The sequence below is a fragment of the Mandrillus leucophaeus genome, unplaced genomic scaffold (genome assembly GCF_000951045.1).
Source record: "Mandrillus leucophaeus isolate KB7577 unplaced genomic scaffold, Mleu.le_1.0 Scaffold381, whole genome shotgun sequence".
Lineage (NCBI taxonomy): Eukaryota > Metazoa > Chordata > Mammalia > Primates > Cercopithecidae > Mandrillus > Mandrillus leucophaeus.
In genome coordinates, this window is record NW_012104043.1 from 1,067,370 (window position 1) to 1,087,414 (window position 20,045).

Genomic DNA, 20,045 nt, shown 5'->3' on the forward strand with positions numbered 1-20,045 from the left:
ATACTTACACTAAAAATTATTCATTGTTTATCTGAAATTCAAGTTTAATAGGCATCCTATATATTTGTTATATCTGGCAACCGTAATAAGAGCCATTCATTCAATCCCTGATGTATATGGCTAACCCTGCCCACAAGCATGGCAAAGTCTTAGTTATGTTGATTTAGCCAAAAGAAAATGTTTACAACTCCTCTTAGTTTTAAACCATAGTGGAAATAAGCTTTTCTCCTTTAGTGAAATAGTCTTCCATTTGTTTCACCTTTTTCCGTTCTGAATCTCTCACTTCTTTTCTTAATTATAACACATTTGAAGGATTGCATTTTTATTTGTGATAAAACTCATAGATTAGAATATACATACAGGTCACATAAAAATACATGAGGATGACAAACCTAATATACAGTGTTGCATAGGTAGTGCGATTAAGAAACTACACATTGATTGTATACAGTGTCATTGTCAATGAAATTCTTTTTAGAAGCACTTCTTGTACAAAGAGTATGTTTTCGCAGTTAGCAATAGTACAGGCATGTTAAAAACTACTATTCATAGAGCTACAACCTCAAACCATTCAATGGAATTTGATCTTATGAGCTGGTGTACTGCTTGATAGATGGCCCTGATTTACAATGATCTTTCCATAACATGCCAGAAAGAAAAGAGACAAGAAGCCTATTACTTTGCAGAAGCAATTACAGAAAATTTGGAACGGTAATACCATTCCTCATTATAATATGCACATTTGTTATATTGCACCTTCCTGAGTTGAACTTTGAAAATGGTAGCCGGATGCAAAGCCAGAATGGATGAATTCATCCCAAGCTGGAGCTTCACTGCTGGTGGTAGTAATTCTGACCATCATAGCTGTCGTAGCCTTGCCCTTTAAAGTAGCTGTACTCATCCTCGTAGGCTCGGTAATTGTCCCCACGAGGTTCCCCGTTTTCACTTTCATAGACTTCATATCCATTGTCGTATTCATTGGCGCCCGTGTATTCGTACTCCCCCTCGTATTCGACGGTGGTGGTTTTCCCAAAAGGTGGGGAGGTGGTTCTATAGACTGGTGGTGGGGTTGTAGGTTCAAACCCACCATTTGGAGAGGTTGTTGTCTTAGAGCTGTCCTTGCCCTGCCCTCCGGTTGCTGTGGTGCCTTCTGCACTGGCTCCAGTGACACTTTCTTCTTCCCCTTCTTCTTCTCCGTTGTCTCCGCCGCTGCTGCCGTTGCCGTTTTCTGCCTCTGTGCTGTTGGTACTGGTGCCGTTTATGCCTTGTTCGTTTTCATCCACTTCTGCTTCGCTGTCTTCGTTTTCATTTTCTTCCTCTTCCTCCTCTTCTTCTTCATCACTTTCCTCCTTTTTTGTAGCTTTGTTTGTTACATCCCCAGCCTGTAAGGAAACGTTTGAAAGAACCCAAATCTAGGTGTGAAAAATGTAAAATTTAAGGCCATCACTCATTCAACACAGTATTCTATACTGACAGCCTTGTTCTGGGCGTCTTATTTGAATTAAGACCAATTTAATTTACAAAATGATTGGGGGCTTTAAAACTTCAGGATAAATCCCTTTGTCATGGGTTTTGATGGGGAAAGTGTGCCATTATTTATAGAAAATGCCTTTCCTGGGGGAGATTCTTCCTATCGTTTTGCTACTCACTTTCTCTGTCTTGGAATTCTCTTCCCTGGAATGTCATGGTATCTCTCAGGATCTTTTATCCATGCCTAGATGTGTGTTCTTAGTCTTCCATTATAATGTAAAAGTCAGTGTAATAACATGGGAGGAGAACTTGTCTGGCAGAAGATCTTTTCTTATTTGTAAATAGGAAAAGTGTATCTGCTCTCACTTTTTTAATGAGTTAATAAAGATAGTGTAAAATATTATGTGTATAGTGTTAGGATACCCTTAGACTCCAGTAAAAATGTTTTTAAAAGATTGAATATTACCATTATTATTAATGGTAATAATTTCATTTTGGAGGAATAATTCCACTGTTACCTTCTTGGGAAGCTGGATTGCAGCTAACCCTGTATACCATGTGCCAGGTGTGGCGTCCTCTCCATAGCCCAGTGTTGTAGCAGAAAGTGTAGTGTTCTCAGCCTCAGAGTCTTCATCCTCATTTGATTCTTCATTGTTTTCTCCTTCATTTGAAGTCTCCTGTTAGAAATATTCATAGTAACAAAAATTATTTTACCTGGAAGATAGTTCAAGATTTGTTGGAGCTGTGACTCATTTGTTGGAGGTTTATTATTTGGAAAAACTTTGTATCCCTCAGCTGGCTGATCACTCAAAGCCTGCCTTCGCTTATGCCATTTGCACTTCTCACCTCTAAGAGCTCAACTCCAAGTTATTTAATCCTCCTTACTCCACACTATATTATGTTTTAGATATTTCTGCTTTGTATTTTGTCAATTAAAAAATATTTGTGTTTCAGGCATTTGACACATCATTTTTTTCTGTACAAAGAAGAAACTAAACACTCCAAGAAATTCTTAGTGATATATTATTGCATGAAGATTTTGTTTGTTTGTTTGTTTGTTTGTTTTTTACAGAGTCTTGCTCTGTTGCCAGGCTGGAGTGCAATGGTGCAATCTTGGCTCACTGCAACCTCTGCCTCCTGGGTTCAAGCGATTCTCCTCTCTCAGCCGCCTGAGTAGCTGGGACTACAGGTGCATGCCACCACACCCAGCTAATTTTTGTATTTTTAGTAGAAACAGGGTTTCACCATGTTGGCCAGGATGGTCTCGATCTCTTGACCTCATGATCTGCCCACCTTGACTTCCCAAAGTGCTGGGATTACAGGCATGAGCCGCTGCACCCAGTCTGCATGAAGTGTTTTAAAAAATTAATACTCTTCAAATGAATGTCTATTATAATCTTTAATATTTCATCTTTTGCCTTTATTTTGTGTTGTGAGGAAATTGTTTTTTAATTGAGTTGATCTCAGTGTAATTCGTAGCTAATATTAAAAGTCAGGGTTTCCTATATATAGGATTTATTTAAACAAATACTTGAAAATTGAATTCATTTCAACACATGTTAAGAGATTGTGATAACTTTTAAAGTCTAAAACAAACAAACAAATAAATATTTAGCCTGCCTATTATTAAAACAAAGTTGAATTCATTTCAACACATTTTAAGAGATTGTGATAACTTTTAAAGTTTAAAACAAACAAACAAATAAATATTTAGCCTACCTATTGTTAAAACAAAGTGACTGAAGCACCACATGTTTGTTTCATCATATTTGTAAATTTCACTATTTCAGTGAAGGGTTGCAGTACTACCAGAGTATACCCCAAACAATCTCCAAGTTAATTGTGTCAAATATCCCCAAAACACTGTGCTGTTTGTTTATTGTTTTATGTTTATGCTTTATTCCAACAGAGCTTTCAGAGGTAGAAGGAGAAATTAATGCTAGCATCCTTAGAAAGTTCCCCAGAGTAGAATACACTATTTGCAGTTGAAAAATCTGATTGGGTTATATGACTCGTATGAGGTCAAATAGACAGCAGTTTATTGGTGGCAGGGTCACCACTAAAGGCCCAATATCCCAACTTTTACGTTTTCTCTTACAACACCTTTTCTTTTCCCAGATACTTTATTTAAGGATGTTCCACGGCACATAAGTTAAATAGGAAAATAGGTCAATCTGTTGATGGATATGAGGCTTCACAAATTTTATTGGATAGAAAAATAGCACTAATTTGGGCTTACAAAGATATTATCAACTCACTAGACTGACTAACAAGACTGAAAGAAGCAAGTGTTGGTGAGAATGAGGAGCAACCGGAACCCTCATACACTGATGGTGAGAGTTTACCTGAGTACGTCTGTTTTGGAAAGCTGGTTGCCATCTAAGGTTGAATATATGCCTTAGTAGATTTTGACTCTGAAATTTCACTTTGGGTGAAATGGCCTCCAGAAATGACTATATATATGTTCACCAGAAGAAGTTCTAGAAAGTTCATAGCAGCACTTTGTAATCACCCAAACTTGGAAACTACTCAACTGCCCAGCAACAGAAGAATAACACATTTTGGTACATTCACATAATGAAATACTGACAATGAGAATAAATGACCTACAACTACAGAACAACATGGATGAATCTCTAAATTTGAGAGTGAAGAAGTGACACACAAAGAGTAAATGAAGTATGATCCTATATTTGTAATATACAAAACAGGCCAAAGTAATCTAATAGTGGTTGTCTTTTGTGGGAGTTTGTTAATGAATGGAATGGAACACAAGGCATGCACTGCTTTTTGATATGAGTGCTAGTTTCACTTATGTGTTCAATTTCTGAAATTTCAATGAGGTGTATAATTAGGATAATTTTATTATGTATATTTCAATAAAAGTTTCTTCTATGAGACTAAATAGTTTAGGAGTGGAAAAAGAAAATGTGTCATCACCAAATAGAAAATATGCCTAAGTATTCTCCTCATACTACTTTTAATGAACGAAGTTTGTTGCATTTATTCCTCTAAAGTTTCAAAACCAAACCACCAGATATTTACTGGGCAACATATATGTATAAGAAATTATGCTAGACAGCGTGAGGAGATATAAAACTGGGTAGCCTGGCTCTTCCCCAAAGCAGGGATTTTAACCTATGGTCATGAGGTGTCTGCAGATACATTCTGGGGAGACCTTAAATGTTCAGAGATCCTTGGCAAAATTTTGTGTGTACTTGATTTCATCAGAACCCCCAAAGAAGTCCTAGTCTTCCTCAATCCTCAACCACCACAACAACGAATGAAGAGCCACTCCCAAAAGATATGCAATCTAGTTGGGAAATGTAGTTGACAAGGCAATTTTACAATCACTGTACAGCAAATAGCTATAACTAAATGGATAACCCTAGCCTAGTTCTTGTGTAAGATTGCTATGTGGAACTCCAGGAGAAATTTTGTGGGATTTAGTGGGTGGCATTTTTCCTGGTACTGGCTTAACATTCTTGTAAGGCCTTCCTTCAAGCTGTTAGTATAAATTATGATACGGGAAATGTTGCTTTTATAGTTAAAAATAAACCAAACTAATGATTCGCCACCTTTCAAGTTCCCACGCCATTTTGTTTTCAAGATAGCTGTTAATACATGATCCATTTTTGATTATCATTGTCTGTTCATAAATAGCACCTGAGAATACTTGAATTTAAAAGGTTCCCAAACCAGTGGATAGCTATAATTGACTATGTGGGAAGATGCATCCTAATTGGTATGTTTCCTTAGGTGAGAATGTCAGTTATAAACATGGTAGCACAATTTCCAAGACATGTAAATGAATCTTAGCCCAGGACTACACTAATCTGTAAAACTATATGGGAAGATATTTATACACCTATGAATTTTATTATTACCCAAAAAAAGTATGATTTTTGTTTTGTTTTGTTTTGTTTTTTCTGCGACAGAGTCTTGATCTGTTGCACAGACTGGAGTGCAGTGACAGGATCTCGGCTCACTGCAACCTCCACCTTCCAGGTTCAAGCGATTCTCGTGTCTCAGCTTCCTGAGTGACTGGAATTACAGGTGCATGCCACCACACCTGGCTAATTTTTGTATGCTTAGTAGAGACGGTGTTTCACCATGTTGGCCAGGCTGGTCTCAAACTCCTGACCTCAAGGGATCCGCCCACCTTGGCCTCTCAAAGTGTTGGGATTACAGGTGTGAGCCACCACACCAAGTCTGAAATTTTTATTAAAAAGAATAACCCTACTTTGTGGGTTATGAAAGGCTGATGAATCACAATAATATTGTAGAGCATATAAACTAGTTTTTACATATTACCCTCTTGGTAAATTAAATTTTAAAGTTCAGTCCTTAAAACAAGTCTTGCACTGAGTTTAGGATTATTATTCTTTTGTCTTCTAATATCATGTTCTATCCACCTAAATAGAAGTAATGCTATCTGTTGCTTTTTTTCAGATTTTATACTACTTCCATTGCTTTTTATCAGATTTTATACTACTTCTACTTAAAAGGGAGACATTTTTGGTTTTGAGCACCATTTGTAAGTAAGTTCAACCCCAAACTGCAATAGTGTTTTAAACAGGTCATGTTAGTGGATTCTAATCTAAATAAAATTCTACTTATCCAAAATAGGATATTGTGGGCAGTTAGTAAAGTGACAATGGCTATTTGCTGAGTCCAGACTGCAATAGACTAGTTTCCTATTTGTTTTTTGTGCTGTATGCTTTATTATGAAAAGATTGCAGAATTCCTTACCTCTTCTTCCTCCTCCTCTTCTGAACTATCATCTCCATTTTCTTCAGATGAGTCACTACTGCCCTAAAAATATATATACATGTATGTATACACTTATCTGTGTACAAATATATTCAACAGCAATTTAAATTTCCTGCTAATTGAATCACAATAAAATACACACAAATATTTACTCAATCTAATTAGTATTACCATCTTGATTGATTTGTTTACTAAGAACAGACTGCATACTGATGTGAGAAAGATAGATTAGACAGATTAGACATGCAAAATGAAGTTAGAGAAAAATAGGCATTTTACTATGATCAAGATACGAATTGGATGTCCCATTTGTCAACTTCCAAAGCATTGACAATATATTGAAACATTTTGTATGTAAAAACTAGGGCAATGAATCACAGAATTGTTTAACTTTGAGAGAACAAGTGGATTATCTGGTCCAATTTTTAAATTTTATGGAGAATGAATCAGCAGCCTAAAAATGTTGTGACTTCTCCAGCAGGTTCAAGGCAGACCTTGGGCTAAGATATAGTTAACATTTTAAAATTTTATTTATAAAACATAAAAGAAATCATTTAGCTTACTATAAAATGAAAGTTGCTATAGATGATTCTCTTACATAGTGAGCTCTCCTGTTGAATTTAAATTAGCATTTAATTTAACAAAACTTAATTTGCATATAATTTTTAGTGTCTTTAAATTTAATTAAAGTCAGTTACTAAAATGAGGTTAATTTATACATGTGAAGTAAAAGTCTTATGATAGAAAAAATTTATTCATTTAATTATTTAGGAGGTTGTGTAGAGCAACATCCCTCTAACAAGTTCAGTGTTGAATGAGAAGAAATTAAGATTTTGTATATAAAAATATAATTATAAACTAATGAGTTTTGCTACTTGTTGAAAGGAAATGAAAATTCCAACCTAAGATTCTATCATTTCCTTCCCTGCAATTTTTAGCTTTGATTCTGATGACCCAGTTAAGTGTCTTGCATTTAGAAAATATATCTGCAGAAGGATCTCTGACTTCTAGGCTAGAAATCAGATGTGAGACAACATTCATGTCCAGGTCCTGTGGGACTGTCCCTGCTGGCTCATTCTTCAGATGGCCACATCATCCACCCAAGGAAAGGGAATGCTTGTCACCTCAAGCCAGGAATAACCTCAGATGGAAAAGAGAATAATTAAACCTGTTCTTCCAGTGCCATGACCTCAACAGTTGTGCCTTCCTCTAGGGTGAATAGAGTAGAGTATTATATTTGAACTGTTTCTGTTTGTTAGTTAACTTAATTATAGAGGACAGTATATTTATGCAATCAGAACTGTTTCTCTCAGTGGGGGGATTTCAATCACTTTACATGCTCCTTCACCTCTGTCTTTCTCCCTAGCTCAACCACATCACTCTTTGATTAGTGTCTACAGTGAGAACACTTTAAAAGCTGTATGAAATGCCTTGAATCTTTGGCATTTTTTCCCTATCTTTCATTTATGCCTTATTACCAATTTGTTACTAAGTCCAATTGATTCTCCAAGAAGTCTTTCATCTGTCTACACAGATAGATGAGAGTTCTTAAACGGAAGACAATTCTGAAAACCCACAACTCTTGTATCATAGCTGAGATGAGTCTGATAAAAGAAATATAAGATTAAGTTCTTGCCTTCTATGAGTTCACACACTAATAAAATATCATTTGAATCACAAAAAGACAGTTTTCTCAATTAAGAAGGTTAGGATGTTAAATTTACTTACACTTTCATTTCTATAGTCTAGCAGATACATAAACTATAGTAGATAGCTTGCTGATAACTTTGCAATCCAAATAACATATTTCATTGTAACTTGGTAGTTTAGAAATATTGTATATAAATGCAGATTTGTTTGACGAAAACATGAATTTCGAAGCCAATACAGCTTAATGTATTTTGGGGTGACAACTTGGGCACTAAATACCTAACAATACGCTTAAAGAAAATCAAATTTTGTAAAGTAGAATTATGGGTCATGAATACTAGGTCAGACAGTTGGATTGGGAGATATATTTTATATAATTTTATTTAAAAACAACCATCTTACAAATTCTACATTAGTTGAGATGGGCCTATCTGCATATAATTTGTGAAAAAATTTGTATATTAAAGATCTCCTTGATCTACAAACCTCAGGTCTATCAATATTGAGAACTGTAATGCCTCCGAATATTGCTTCACTATGGACATTTTAATTGGCCCATACATACATATCTGTAAAAATATCCAGATGGGAATGAATATCTCTATGTACCTAATATTTCAGAAAAGTTTAGGCGCTAGTCAGAGACTTGAATTTATTATCATTTCCATTTAGTTTAAAAAAGAGAACGAAGCAAACTTTCAAATGAGCACTGTTTATTTATGGGCCTGAGGTGAACCAAAGAAGGGAATACAATTCTGAAAACCCACAACTCTTGTTTCATTCATGCTCATATTTTTGTGGCCACACAAATTCCCCATAATTATGTTGGTTCTAGAAATACTTTAAAATGATCATTTCCTATCATTGTAGGGGTTAGAGATGGATTAGCCCAGCATATGGTAAGATGCAATGCCAAGCCACTGTGCTGAGGCATCGTTTTCAGCATCCTGACTGCTTTTGGTGTCTCAAGAGTCCTGGGTCAAGTGGTGCATAATTGGTGTCCTGAACCCAAACTGTATAGTACTAAAAACAGTGCAATCCTAGTTTGTTGTATATTTAAAATCAACACCACACCCTCTGGTTTTCAAAGGCACCCTTCACAGGTAACCCAGCAAAATTGGAAACTCTTATTTTTAGTTTTAGTTATTTTCCTTTTTGTTTACAAATTTAAGGGATGGTTTGTTTTTCTCACAAGCTTTTTTCGTGCACGTCATGAATTTCTCTTTTTCCTCTGCAGTTTTACCATTATAATTATGCTCCAGTGTATGACATATTGCTCTAGTGACCCACACAGGTTAAGGTAAAGCAAATCTTCAGAAATTACCAATGATTATCAAGGTTTTTAAAAAATAATGACCTCTGATGTTTATGAAGTCAAATTTTCCCCTACCAATTAAAGGACTTGGCAGTGCCACATGTAAACAGCTGTCTGACAGTTTTGAATCAGCTGTAATAGGACAGCCAGTGACCTTATCACTGATGGAATTGGTCAACAACTGATAAAACCATCCACTTTTGTCTGTGAGTTAGCAAAAACACCAGAGCTCGATGTGCTACAGTGTTTGTTTTTATTATATCATTCTAGACTGTACCCAAATGACCCAAATGATTTTACTCTGTGTATATATGTCTGCTTTAAAAGAGAACTTAGAAAATAAACCTTATTTCCCTAAAAACAAACTTCTTATAGTAAGCAGTCTTTCTGACTGAATTTCAGTGAGAGTTGAATTTAGGTGTTTTATAAATTTGATCTCCTTTAAATTATAATAGAAATTAAACTGAAGAAAAATGAATTTCTGTATTTACCTGAACTGGAAATCGTTTTAAAGGAGGATAAAAGTAGGCATGCTTGTAAAGATAATATCGTGGCCTGTACTTAAAGACCTGCAAAAACAAAATAAATGATATATTCATGTTTAATATACAATAAATATACAGCAAGTATAATCAGGCCAAGGAAGTATGCTAAAATTAATTACCCCATTTTCTTCAGAATCCTCTATTTTGACTCTTCGATGCAAATTTTTCATCTGTTTTAAAGAACATTTAATTGTGACATAATTTTTCTTTTATATAAAAAGACAAAACTGAAAATTACTGTAGGTTTTTGATAAAGAACTTACTGAGAAAGCACAGGCCATTCCCAAAATGCTGAGCAAAATTAAAGCAGTCTTCATTTTGGTGATTGCTTCTGGAATTAATGAAGTGGTAAGGTTAATAAAATATTAAAACTAAGTGCATAACTTTTTTGCTCATACTTAAAGATGAAGTATTTAATTTGTTTTCATTTCTGTGTAACTATCACTTCGACTAATTAAAACTAAATTATAGCTTTTATTTTCAAACTCTTCCTTCCACTTAAGTAACACAGAACTAACTTAACCTATCCGTTTATATAATCATGAGTTCCATACTTGGTTTTAACCTATGTTCTGTGATTTGTCAATGGAAGACCTTTTCATTACTGCAAGAGATTTTGAATACTTAGGGTACTTCACACTGGTGTAACAGCCCTCTTAATATTGACATGGGGGTGTCAGCTGTTTGTTGACACTGTTTGTTTGTTTACAATTAAAAATTCGATCAGGTGTGGTAGCTCATGCCTCTAAAACCAGTACTTTGGGAGGCCAAGGTGGGCAGATCATTTGAGTCCAAGAGTTTGAGACCAGCCTGGGCAACATGGTGAAACTTGTTCTCTACAAAGAGTGCAAAACTTAACTTGGCATGGTAGTGCACACCTGTAGGCCTAGCTACTAGAGAGACTGAGCCTGGGAGGCCAAGGTTGCAGTGAGCTGTGTTCATACCACTGTACTGTACTCCACCCTGGGCAACAGAGTGAGATCCTGTCTCAAAAACAAAACAAAAAAGCAAAAATCACCGATACCCTATAGGCAATTTCCAGCTTCTGTATAGGTTTTGGGCTAAAAATTTATTTGTAAAATGGATAGTATGAGCTATTTTTCTCTGAATATCTTGGAATAATGGTGTGTGTGTGTGTGTATGTGTGTGGTGTGTGTGTATGGGTGAGTGGATAAGACACACAGAGAGAGAGGCAGAGAGGATCTCTGTGGTAATACATGAAATACCACACTGATAGCATGTAGCACCCAACAGCCACTCCCCTGAGGATGCTTCCATGAGAAGAGTTCTTCAGAGTTTCGCCTTGGGGTATCAGGGGCAGATTTCCTCAAATTAAATTGCCCTCCAGCTCCATTTAAGTTTTCCATCTGCTAGTGTGTGAGACTGTACTGGGATGGATTAGGAGCTCTCCAGGGTTAGGGTGACAGACATGGATGAAAATTTCAATTCTATGGAACAATTGAAGATGCAGCTCTCAAAGTGGGAATAGGGCCTGAATAATCTTGGGGCTTGGAGCCATGCAAAGAGCCTCAGTTCCACATAAATTCCTCATGAGTAAAAGGAGATAGTCAAATGCTATCCTATTTTAATTTTATTCTATTTAATAAACTTGTATTTAAAATTATATCATAATAGAGGTTGGGCAAGGTTAGCTGAAAGCCTACTAACACTCAGCCATTTACATTTACATACACATTTAATTGTTAGCACCTTCTCATACATAGTCACAGCGCTGGCAATATTTTGGAAGCAAAACGTAGTGGTGATGGCAATTTCCCATGAATACATTTCAAAAAGTAATATTTAAAATGTGCAAAACAATGTCATATATTGAACCCTGCTGGTAAATTTTGTGTTGTGTCATCATCAGCCAAGATTTATTGCATCCTTATTGAGTATCTGACACTAAGTCCTGGAGGTACTGTCTTGGGTCCTAAGTCACACTCTTTTTGTGTGGCAGAGTGTCTTTGGGCTTTGGTGCCCATACAGTTTCTCACAGTCCTATCTTAGTAAAAGTCCTTGTTGGCCACATGGAAATAAACAGGCTTTGCTCCTGAAGGAGCCCATCTTTTTAGGCAGCACTGATTGCTATTGGGGTGGTCTAAATAATGCTTTGAACTTTGCAGCTGTGACCAAGCCCATCAGCAAAACAGAAAGATTATTGCTTTGCCACTTTATGAAAAGGGTCGGAATATTTATAATATTTTAAAGAGCTAAAAACTTAAATACATAGAATTATAGAAACAGTTTTGATGGCATAAATTTCTCATAACAAGCTATAAAAATAACCAGATGAAAAGATGGCAGAAATAATAATAATGATACAAAGAACCAAGCAGTTCATGTAGGCAGAATTGGTTGCCTATATAAATCTAATTTTATTTACTTTGTGAGTGACAAAAAAGCAAAGACCTCTATAGTGACCACTACTAACCCAGACAGCAATTCAAACATTCTTAAAGGAGAGTTTTGAGGATTTAATTTCAAGTTTTATTGGGAAGAGTATGATAAACTACCAACAGTATTTATTTCTGTAGTTAGTACAATGTATTTTCTGTTCTGACTTTAGAGCTATAGGAAACATTAAAACCTAATGTTTAATACGTTGAAAAGACAACATAAATACTTGAAGTACAGACTAGGTATAGTTTGTAGAGAAATATGCATATATCTAGGCAGATTTGCAAATGCAAAATAGTATTTCAATTAGGTTATCTTGAATGCATCAGAATGAGAAAATAGTCAAGCTATGACGTGCAGAGAACGAAAGTAAGAAGCTTTGTAGTTTATGTGCATAATATTAAGAACTTGTTTACGTGCTGAGGTTAACAAGTTTAGCCTTTTGGAAAGAATTTAAAATTTGAAGTGCCAATTTAATGATAAATAATTATTAAACCAGGTACAATGCAATAACATCATTTAAATGAAAAATTTAAAGCCGAGTTCAGAGATGTAAACTGTGGAGTGTCTAATTTTATGATAATGAAGTTGTTCTATTAAATCTTACCCTCTGGCAGTCCTGGAGTGAGGAAGCAGGCTCACGGCAGTGAGTGGCACAGATTGAGTATTTCCTCTGCTCTCTCACTCACCCATTCACTTGCTCTTGCTGGCTATAAACTCTTCTTTGCCTCCCAACAGCCAATCACTGTCACGACCAAGGTGATGTCAGAACGTGGATTCTCACCAGAAAACCCCCAAACTTCAACACTTTTTCAAGACACAGGCTCAGTTGAATAAACATGAAACGTGGTTCTAGAGCCAAGAGGTTTGCATTGTGGAATTTAATTGAAGGTTTAGAGGAAGATGAATAGTTTGGGTTCCGAATATATATAATAATATACTGGATTTGAATTAAAATAAATAGCAAAGGATTTAACCTTTTAAAATTTTCATAATTATGCAAGTTTTCACTATGTTGAAAGAAAGGAAAGCTTACTGTCATTAGATATAATTTTACATTAGTTTAGCTAAAAAAAGAAAGAAAAACTAAGTAGTAAGGGAAAGGAGTGGATGAACAATCAATATTTTAATATCAACTATTCTATGTTTCGTCCTGAAATATACTTTAGTGACTCATAAATTAAAGTTGATATGATTAAGTCAGTCAGACTTTGTAAGATATAGTTGCTAAAACATGATGCTGAATATAAAAGTTAGAACTTTTGAGAATCATACCACTGAGAGGCAGATTTTATATTTTGTTTTGTAAATTAAACCTCTGTATATTGTCCATTTACGTGGGCCTTCCTGTCATGCATGTGAGGTCAGCTCATATTTTTTCTTGGGCTTCTATATACCTCTTTTCTATTCATTTTCATATTTAATTTTTTCCTATGAGTATAACAAAATGACTAGAGCTGGCACGAGTGATCCATTGTTTTTGAAATGATTCATGAAAATCAACCCCACAAGGAATGAATTGATAAACTAAAGTACTCGTTTTTTAATTTACAAAGGGAAATCTAGCTTAATAGTTTGCATATTCTCCTAGTCCAGTCATTTTATTCTTCCTCCAGTTGCGAAGTCTGCTTGAGAAATCAAAAATTAATGAATATCATTTTTAGTTGTGTGCCAATCACCCAATTAGATTCTTTGAATAAGTCATCTTTTCTTTCATAAAAGTTACTTGGAAAATACAAACTCATAAAAAGAGACGTTGGGTACACTCTTTCAATTTAATTCAACCCCATCAATTTAGTTTAATTTACCAAACCTTGAATTATAGAGCTTTTCACTGAGCCATACTATGATATAGGATATGAGAAGAAAAACAAAAAAATATGGTTTCTGTCTAAAAATTTCACAGTTGTGCAAGGCAGATAGACATATAGCCATGGGATACAGTAAGCTTGAATTATACAGCTTTTCACTGAACCATATCATGATATAGGATATGAGAAGAAAAACAAAAATATATGGCTTCTATCTAAAAATTTAACAGTTGCTCAAGGCAGATAGACATATAGCCATGGGATACAGTAACCTAAGTATCTACAAGGTTCCGAGATGCTGTGGAATGAGAGAGGTTTACTACTAATTGGCAAAAGAGCAGTAGAACTGGGCCCTTACACAAAGTAGGAATTTGCTAGCTTGTCAAGAAGGAGAGGTTGTCAAGAAGGAAGAGAGAAACGTTCTTAGGAATGTGTTCAAAGGTTATAAAGACATATGAAACCACATAACAACACCATCCTGTATTTACTGAGCAAGGGCTCACATACAGGTTCTTCACCTGCACTATTTCACTCATTCTTCATACGCATAGAAAACAATTATTTGAGATTATTCCCATTACAGAGGTGAGGTATATGAGACACAATGCTGGTAAGTATGCCTTGTATTGCACAACTAGTAAATGGGGAAATTCAAGGATCAAAGTCAAGTATGTCTAATTTTAGAGCCCATACTTTTAATCACTACATATTCCTGCTGGCAGATCCAGAAAACTTCAATAATTCAATAGATTGGAATATTGTGAGTGAAAATAGTGACACATGAGGTTGGTCAGCTAGGCAAAGCCAGATGACGGAGGGATCTGTCTGTCACACTAAGGAGTATGAACTCCATCACGAAAACCAAGAAAAATAACATATTCAGATTTTCAGTTGGAAAAATCTTTTGTTAACAAGGCAGCAGTGACTGAAGAAGACAAGAGTGTTATGGAGAAGGGCAGCTCCTCTAATTGTAGTGGTCCAATAAATCAGCAATAAAGTCTGAAATAATGCAGTGACAGTGGGAATGGTGAGAAGGGAACAAACGAGAGTGATAGATAACAGTCAGTAGGACTTAGTAGAAGTAAGAGAGGTGGAGAAGCCTAGGATGACTTCTGGATTTCTGGCTTGAATAATTTTGTGAGTGGTGCAACCATATCTTATGATGTCTTATGTAATGCCTAATAGACCACCTGCTACATTCTAGTGACTTAGCAAGGTTTTTTTGATAGTAGCATGATATAATGAAAGAGGTACAGACTGAGACTCAAAAGTCTGAGGTTTAAATCTTGACTCTCCCACTAACTTGATTCTACCTCTTAACCATTCTGAGACTTCAATTTAAACCATCTTTAAAAAGTAAGGGACTTTTCACCAAAAAGAAGAAACCAATCATTATGTGTGCCTTCACACTCATGGAGTATTCTGACCAAATAAATGAACTTGAATCTGATCAGGCCTCTATATCTACCAGGTTAGAGGAAATGCAAGAATAGAAGAACATGTAAAATAAGACCATTGAGATGCATTCAGGAAAATCCAGAACATGGGCAGCTTTATTAGATGCATTACCTCATTTCTTCAGTGAAACAGAAGCAAAAATAAAATGAAGGAAAGGGAAACTCAAATTATAAAGACTTTAGAGACATTTCTAAAGAAATTATGAAAGAATTGGAAAAATGTTGAATGCTGATCAGCATTTTATAGTATTAAGAAATTATTGTTATTATTAAGGAATTATATTAGTATTAAGTAATTAAATAAGTACATAGTTAAGTATATATTAGTATTAAGGAATAGTATCATCACACCTGCAACTGGTGCGATTATATTATTATTATTATTATTTGGCTTTAAAAGAATTCTTGTTTTTCAGAGATAAAATAGTTATCTGAGGGTGGAGAAATGATTAAACAAGATTGGCCATAAATTGATAATTGTCAAATTGTTGATAAATTAACAGTAATTCATGATATTTACCTCCACTTTTGTATATGTTTGAAATGATCTATAAATAGTTGTTTAAGGAAATGATAGAACTATTATAGGTGACCTCTAAGACTGTTTCAATTTATAATATACTGTGATGCCTTATTTTCAACACAGCATTAACCCTAACAAACCTTTTCCAACAGTCCTCTAGCTACTAAATTGATTAGATTTATTCATATATGCTCATTAAAGCATTTTTTCCCTAAGGAATAGTACTAGAGGAAAAGAATCACAGATCCTTACTAACTTTGCTATTTCTATAATCAGGACTGTCCCAACAACAGTTTTTACTGCAGTTCTCATGATCATAACATTCTTCTTCATTTAAATAGGTTATAAACTTATTCCCTTAGATGGTACGTGAGCATAGGTTCATCTCACTGACCCGCCATGACCAGCTGCTCTGTAAGATGAATACATTCTGGCAAAACCCCACACTCACTGTAATGTACCTGCCACATACAGGATCAGTTGTCAAATCTTATTAATACCACTTTCATGTTTCCTTTGGAATCCAACCTTCTCCCTTCTTTCTTGTCAGTTCTGTCTTTGTTCAAGTTCTCATTACTACTTTCCAGGCTACAGTAGTAATATTGTAATCCCAGGCACCTTGCCTATTTCCCCTTATAATCAATTCTATGGCTATAGGATTTGGAATCAAATATTAAAATCTTAGTGCTGTCTTTTGTTAGCTTTTATTTTTTAAATTTTCAAACTTTTTCAAATTTTATTTTATCTTGGAAAGAACACTTAACATGAGATCTACTGTCTTAAATTTTTAAGTGTACAATACAATACTGGTCAGTATAGGCGCAATATTATACAGCAGATCTCAATAACTTAAGCATTTCGCATAAGTGAGAATTTATGCCTATTGATTAGCAACTTCTCATTTTCCTCTTCCACTAGCTCTGGACAACCACCATTTCACTCTTTGATTCCATGAGTTTGACCATGTTAAATATCTCATACAAATAGAATTGTGCCATGTTTGTTCTTCTGTGATTGGCTTATTTCACTTAGCATAATGTCCGCAAGGTTCATCCATGTTGCCTCATATTTCAGACTTTCCCTCTTTTTTAAGGTTGAATAATATTCCATTTACATATATACCACATTTTCCTTATCCATTTATTCATTGATGGACATTTAGGTTGTTTCCACATCTAGCTATTGTGAATAGTGCTGCAATAAACAGGGGGTGCTAGTATCTCTTTGAGATTGGATTCAAATTCCTTTGAGTAAGTACCCAGAAGTAGGGTTGCTGTATCATATACAGACAATCCCCAAATTACAATGATTTATGACTTTTTTGACATTACAAAGTAGAGTGAAAGTGATACACATTCAATAGAAATCATACTTTGAGTACCCACACAGCCCTTCTGTTTTTCACTTTCAGTACAGCATTCAATAAATTACATGAAATACTCAACACTTTATTATAAAATAGTCTGTATGTTAGATGATTTTGCCTAACTATAGGTTAATGTAAGTGTCCTGAGCACATTTAAGGTAAGCTAGGCCAAGCTATGATGTTCAGTATTAAATGCATTTTTGACTTAATGATATTTTCAACTTTCAATGGGTTTATCAGGATGAACCCCATCATAAGTTGAGGAACATCTGTAGTTCTATTTTTAATTTTTTGAGGAAACTTTATACTATTTTCCACAGCAGCTGCAACATTTTGACTTCCCACCAACAATGTACAAGGATTCCAGTTTCTCCACATCCTTGCCAACACTTGTACTTTTTGTTTTTATAATGGCCATCCTAACAGGTATGAGGTGCTATCTCACTGTGGTTTTTATTTGCAATTTCCTGATGGTAAGTGACACTGAGTATCTTTTTATGCATGTTGACCAAATGTATGTCTTATTTGGAGAAATGTCTATTTAAGTCTTCAGCCAATTTTTAGTTGATTTATTAGGTTTTTAAAATTGATTTGTAGGAATTTAAAAATATATTTTGGAAATTAACCACTTATTAGATACCTGGTTTGCAAATAGTTTCTCCCATTTCATAGGCTGCCTTTTTGCTAGCTTTTAAAGACTTTGGGCAAAACTCCCTCAATCTAAAAACATCTAGACCCTACTCCCTTTCCAAACTCATTTAGTCTCTCTTGCTTGCTAGAATACATTTCAAGATGCCTTATATAAGACTCATGAATAGCCAAGACTAAAAAAGGAAATAAATACTTTTCAAATATATTTCTCACGTAAAGTCTCTTTGTAGCTCTTATTTGAAAGCTTAAGAAGCTAGAAATTTTTGGATTCTAGCTTAGAATGACATAATTTTTATGTCAAAATTTTATATGACAAAATTTTTCTATCAGAAAAATGTTAAAATGTTGGCTATGCCAATATTATATTTATTTCTAAACTCTCTGCTATTTCTTTCATATTCTCTACATCCAGCTTGCTCTCTGAAACCAAAAGGTAATGTCTAGTTTGGGCACCAACCCTCACCTTTACGGTATTCTGCTGAGCTGTCTGGCCATAACCATAATGACTCTTTAATCCTCCATCACTAGACCCTTCGATAGGCAGTCCAAGAACATTTCATGGCCCTTTAACTCTCCTAATTTCCAGTATGCATTCTGCCTTCCATCCAGCCTTATCTGCTCAAACTTTGCCTGGTTTTTCCATCACTAAGTATTTAGGTCTAGGACTTTATATAATCAGTTAACTGCTGTTGTTTATTGAGGGCTTGTAAGTCTGAGTGGTGAGGGATATACGAGACAGGTTTCATCCTGGGAACTTAAAATAATCAAAGCTCTACCTCTTGTCTTTTTCCCAGGCAGCCCCTGTTTACGTGAAGGTCAAATAGGGCTCTTCCTAACCCCACCCAATTTCCCAGAAAAACTTTCATGTATTCCATAAGCCAGAAATAACAAATACCAAACTTGTACCTACTATAGATGCTTATTTAAGACCATCATGTTCTCTTACTATAATATTGTGTCCTTATGTGGTGGTGGTGGTGGTGGTGATGGATGTGTGTGTCCATGTCATCTGTTTTTTATTGTGATTTGCTGAAGGGCAAGGATTGCGTCTGTTTAAATTGCTTTATGTGGAGTCAGGGAAACCACATCTATGGTTATTTACATGAGACTAGAAGTTCTCATAGAATTCGACATCAGGTGAATTAGTAAGATGTCTCAATTGAGTCCTTGCCCTTTCTAAAAGAGAGGTCGAAGTTTAACACACAACACTATTTGCAGATGATAGATCTGAGGGCAGAGTACTTGTAGACTCTTCTCTGTGATGTGATTCATGTAGCCAAAGGAAAGCTCTTGCATTCATTTCTCTCTTTCCCAATCTTCATTATTCAAGATTTAGGAATCTTGAATAAACAAATGAAGGTTAAATCTTGCTGGATTTATCTATAACCTTCCCAGGCAACTTTCTCTCCCAACTGTATTATCGATTTCTCCCTATTGGCTGTTTTTCATTGGCACTTAATTTTCAAGTCTCTTCCATAAAACAAAGAAACAAAGATGCCCTCTTGCTCATACACATTTACACCTAGTTTCTCATAGATCTCTTGCTTTCTTTTCACAGCCAAGCTTCTAGAAACTTGCCAGCATTTGATGACTTAATTTTTTCACCATCTACTCACTCCTCAACCTACTGCAATATCACCTTTGCCTCCACAACTCTGGAAACAGGTACCAATAACTTCTTGTTAATCAATGAGTTCTTGCTTGTTGACTAGAATGGACACTTTTCAGTCACTTTCCTACATGGTTTATATGGCAGTTCACACCACCAACTATTTCATCTTCTTTCAAAAGCTCTACCTTTCCACCATACCCATGGTACTGCACAGTCTGATTTTCCTCCTCCCTCCCTTCCTGCTACTTCTCAGGTGCTCCTGTGTGCTGTTCTTTCTCTCTTTGTCTTCTGATGTTCACATTCTCAGGGCTCTGTCCTCGTCCATTTCCTCTTCTCATTCTGCAGACTCTTTGGATGACTCCTCTCATTCTCGTGGCTTCAGTTACACATCTGCTACTTTAATACAGATTTTCCTTCTTTGCTTCAGGGTCATATATCAAACTTATATAAAAATCTGTATATATAAATATAT

At 35.3% G+C, this 20,045-nt stretch overlaps 1 protein-coding gene across 1 annotated transcript; it reads right to left on the bottom strand.

Moving 5' to 3' along the window:
* Positions 1 to 305: 305 nt before the first annotated feature.
* Positions 306 to 12,842, bottom strand: IBSP (integrin-binding sialoprotein). The gene is made up of 7 exons (XM_011990740.1): positions 12,761 to 12,842; positions 10,017 to 10,084; positions 9,873 to 9,923; positions 9,700 to 9,777; positions 6,223 to 6,285; positions 1,989 to 2,147; positions 306 to 1,382 (listed from the first exon to the last, which is right to left on the bottom strand). The coding sequence occupies exons 2-7, from the start codon at positions 10,068 to 10,070 to the stop codon at positions 831 to 833; spliced, it is 957 nt and encodes a 318-aa protein (XP_011846130.1). The 5' UTR covers positions 10,071 to 10,084; positions 12,761 to 12,842; the 3' UTR covers positions 306 to 830.
* Positions 12,843 to 20,045: the final 7,203 nt, after the last annotated feature.

Bases quoted from the DNA above. Each gene is read 5' to 3' on its own strand.
- IBSP (XM_011990740.1), bottom strand. From the start codon at position 10,070: ATGAAGACTGCTTTAATTTTGCTCAGCATTTTGGGAATGGCCTGTGCT. The intron at 6,286-9,699 runs GTAAATACAGAA...ATATATTTTTAG, and splicing joins TAAAACGATTTCCAGTTCAG to GGCAGTAGTGACTCATCTGA. The intron at 1,383-1,988 runs GTAACAGTGGAA...GTTTCCTTACAG, and splicing joins CAATCCAGCTTCCCAAGAAG to GCTGGGGATGTAACAAACAA.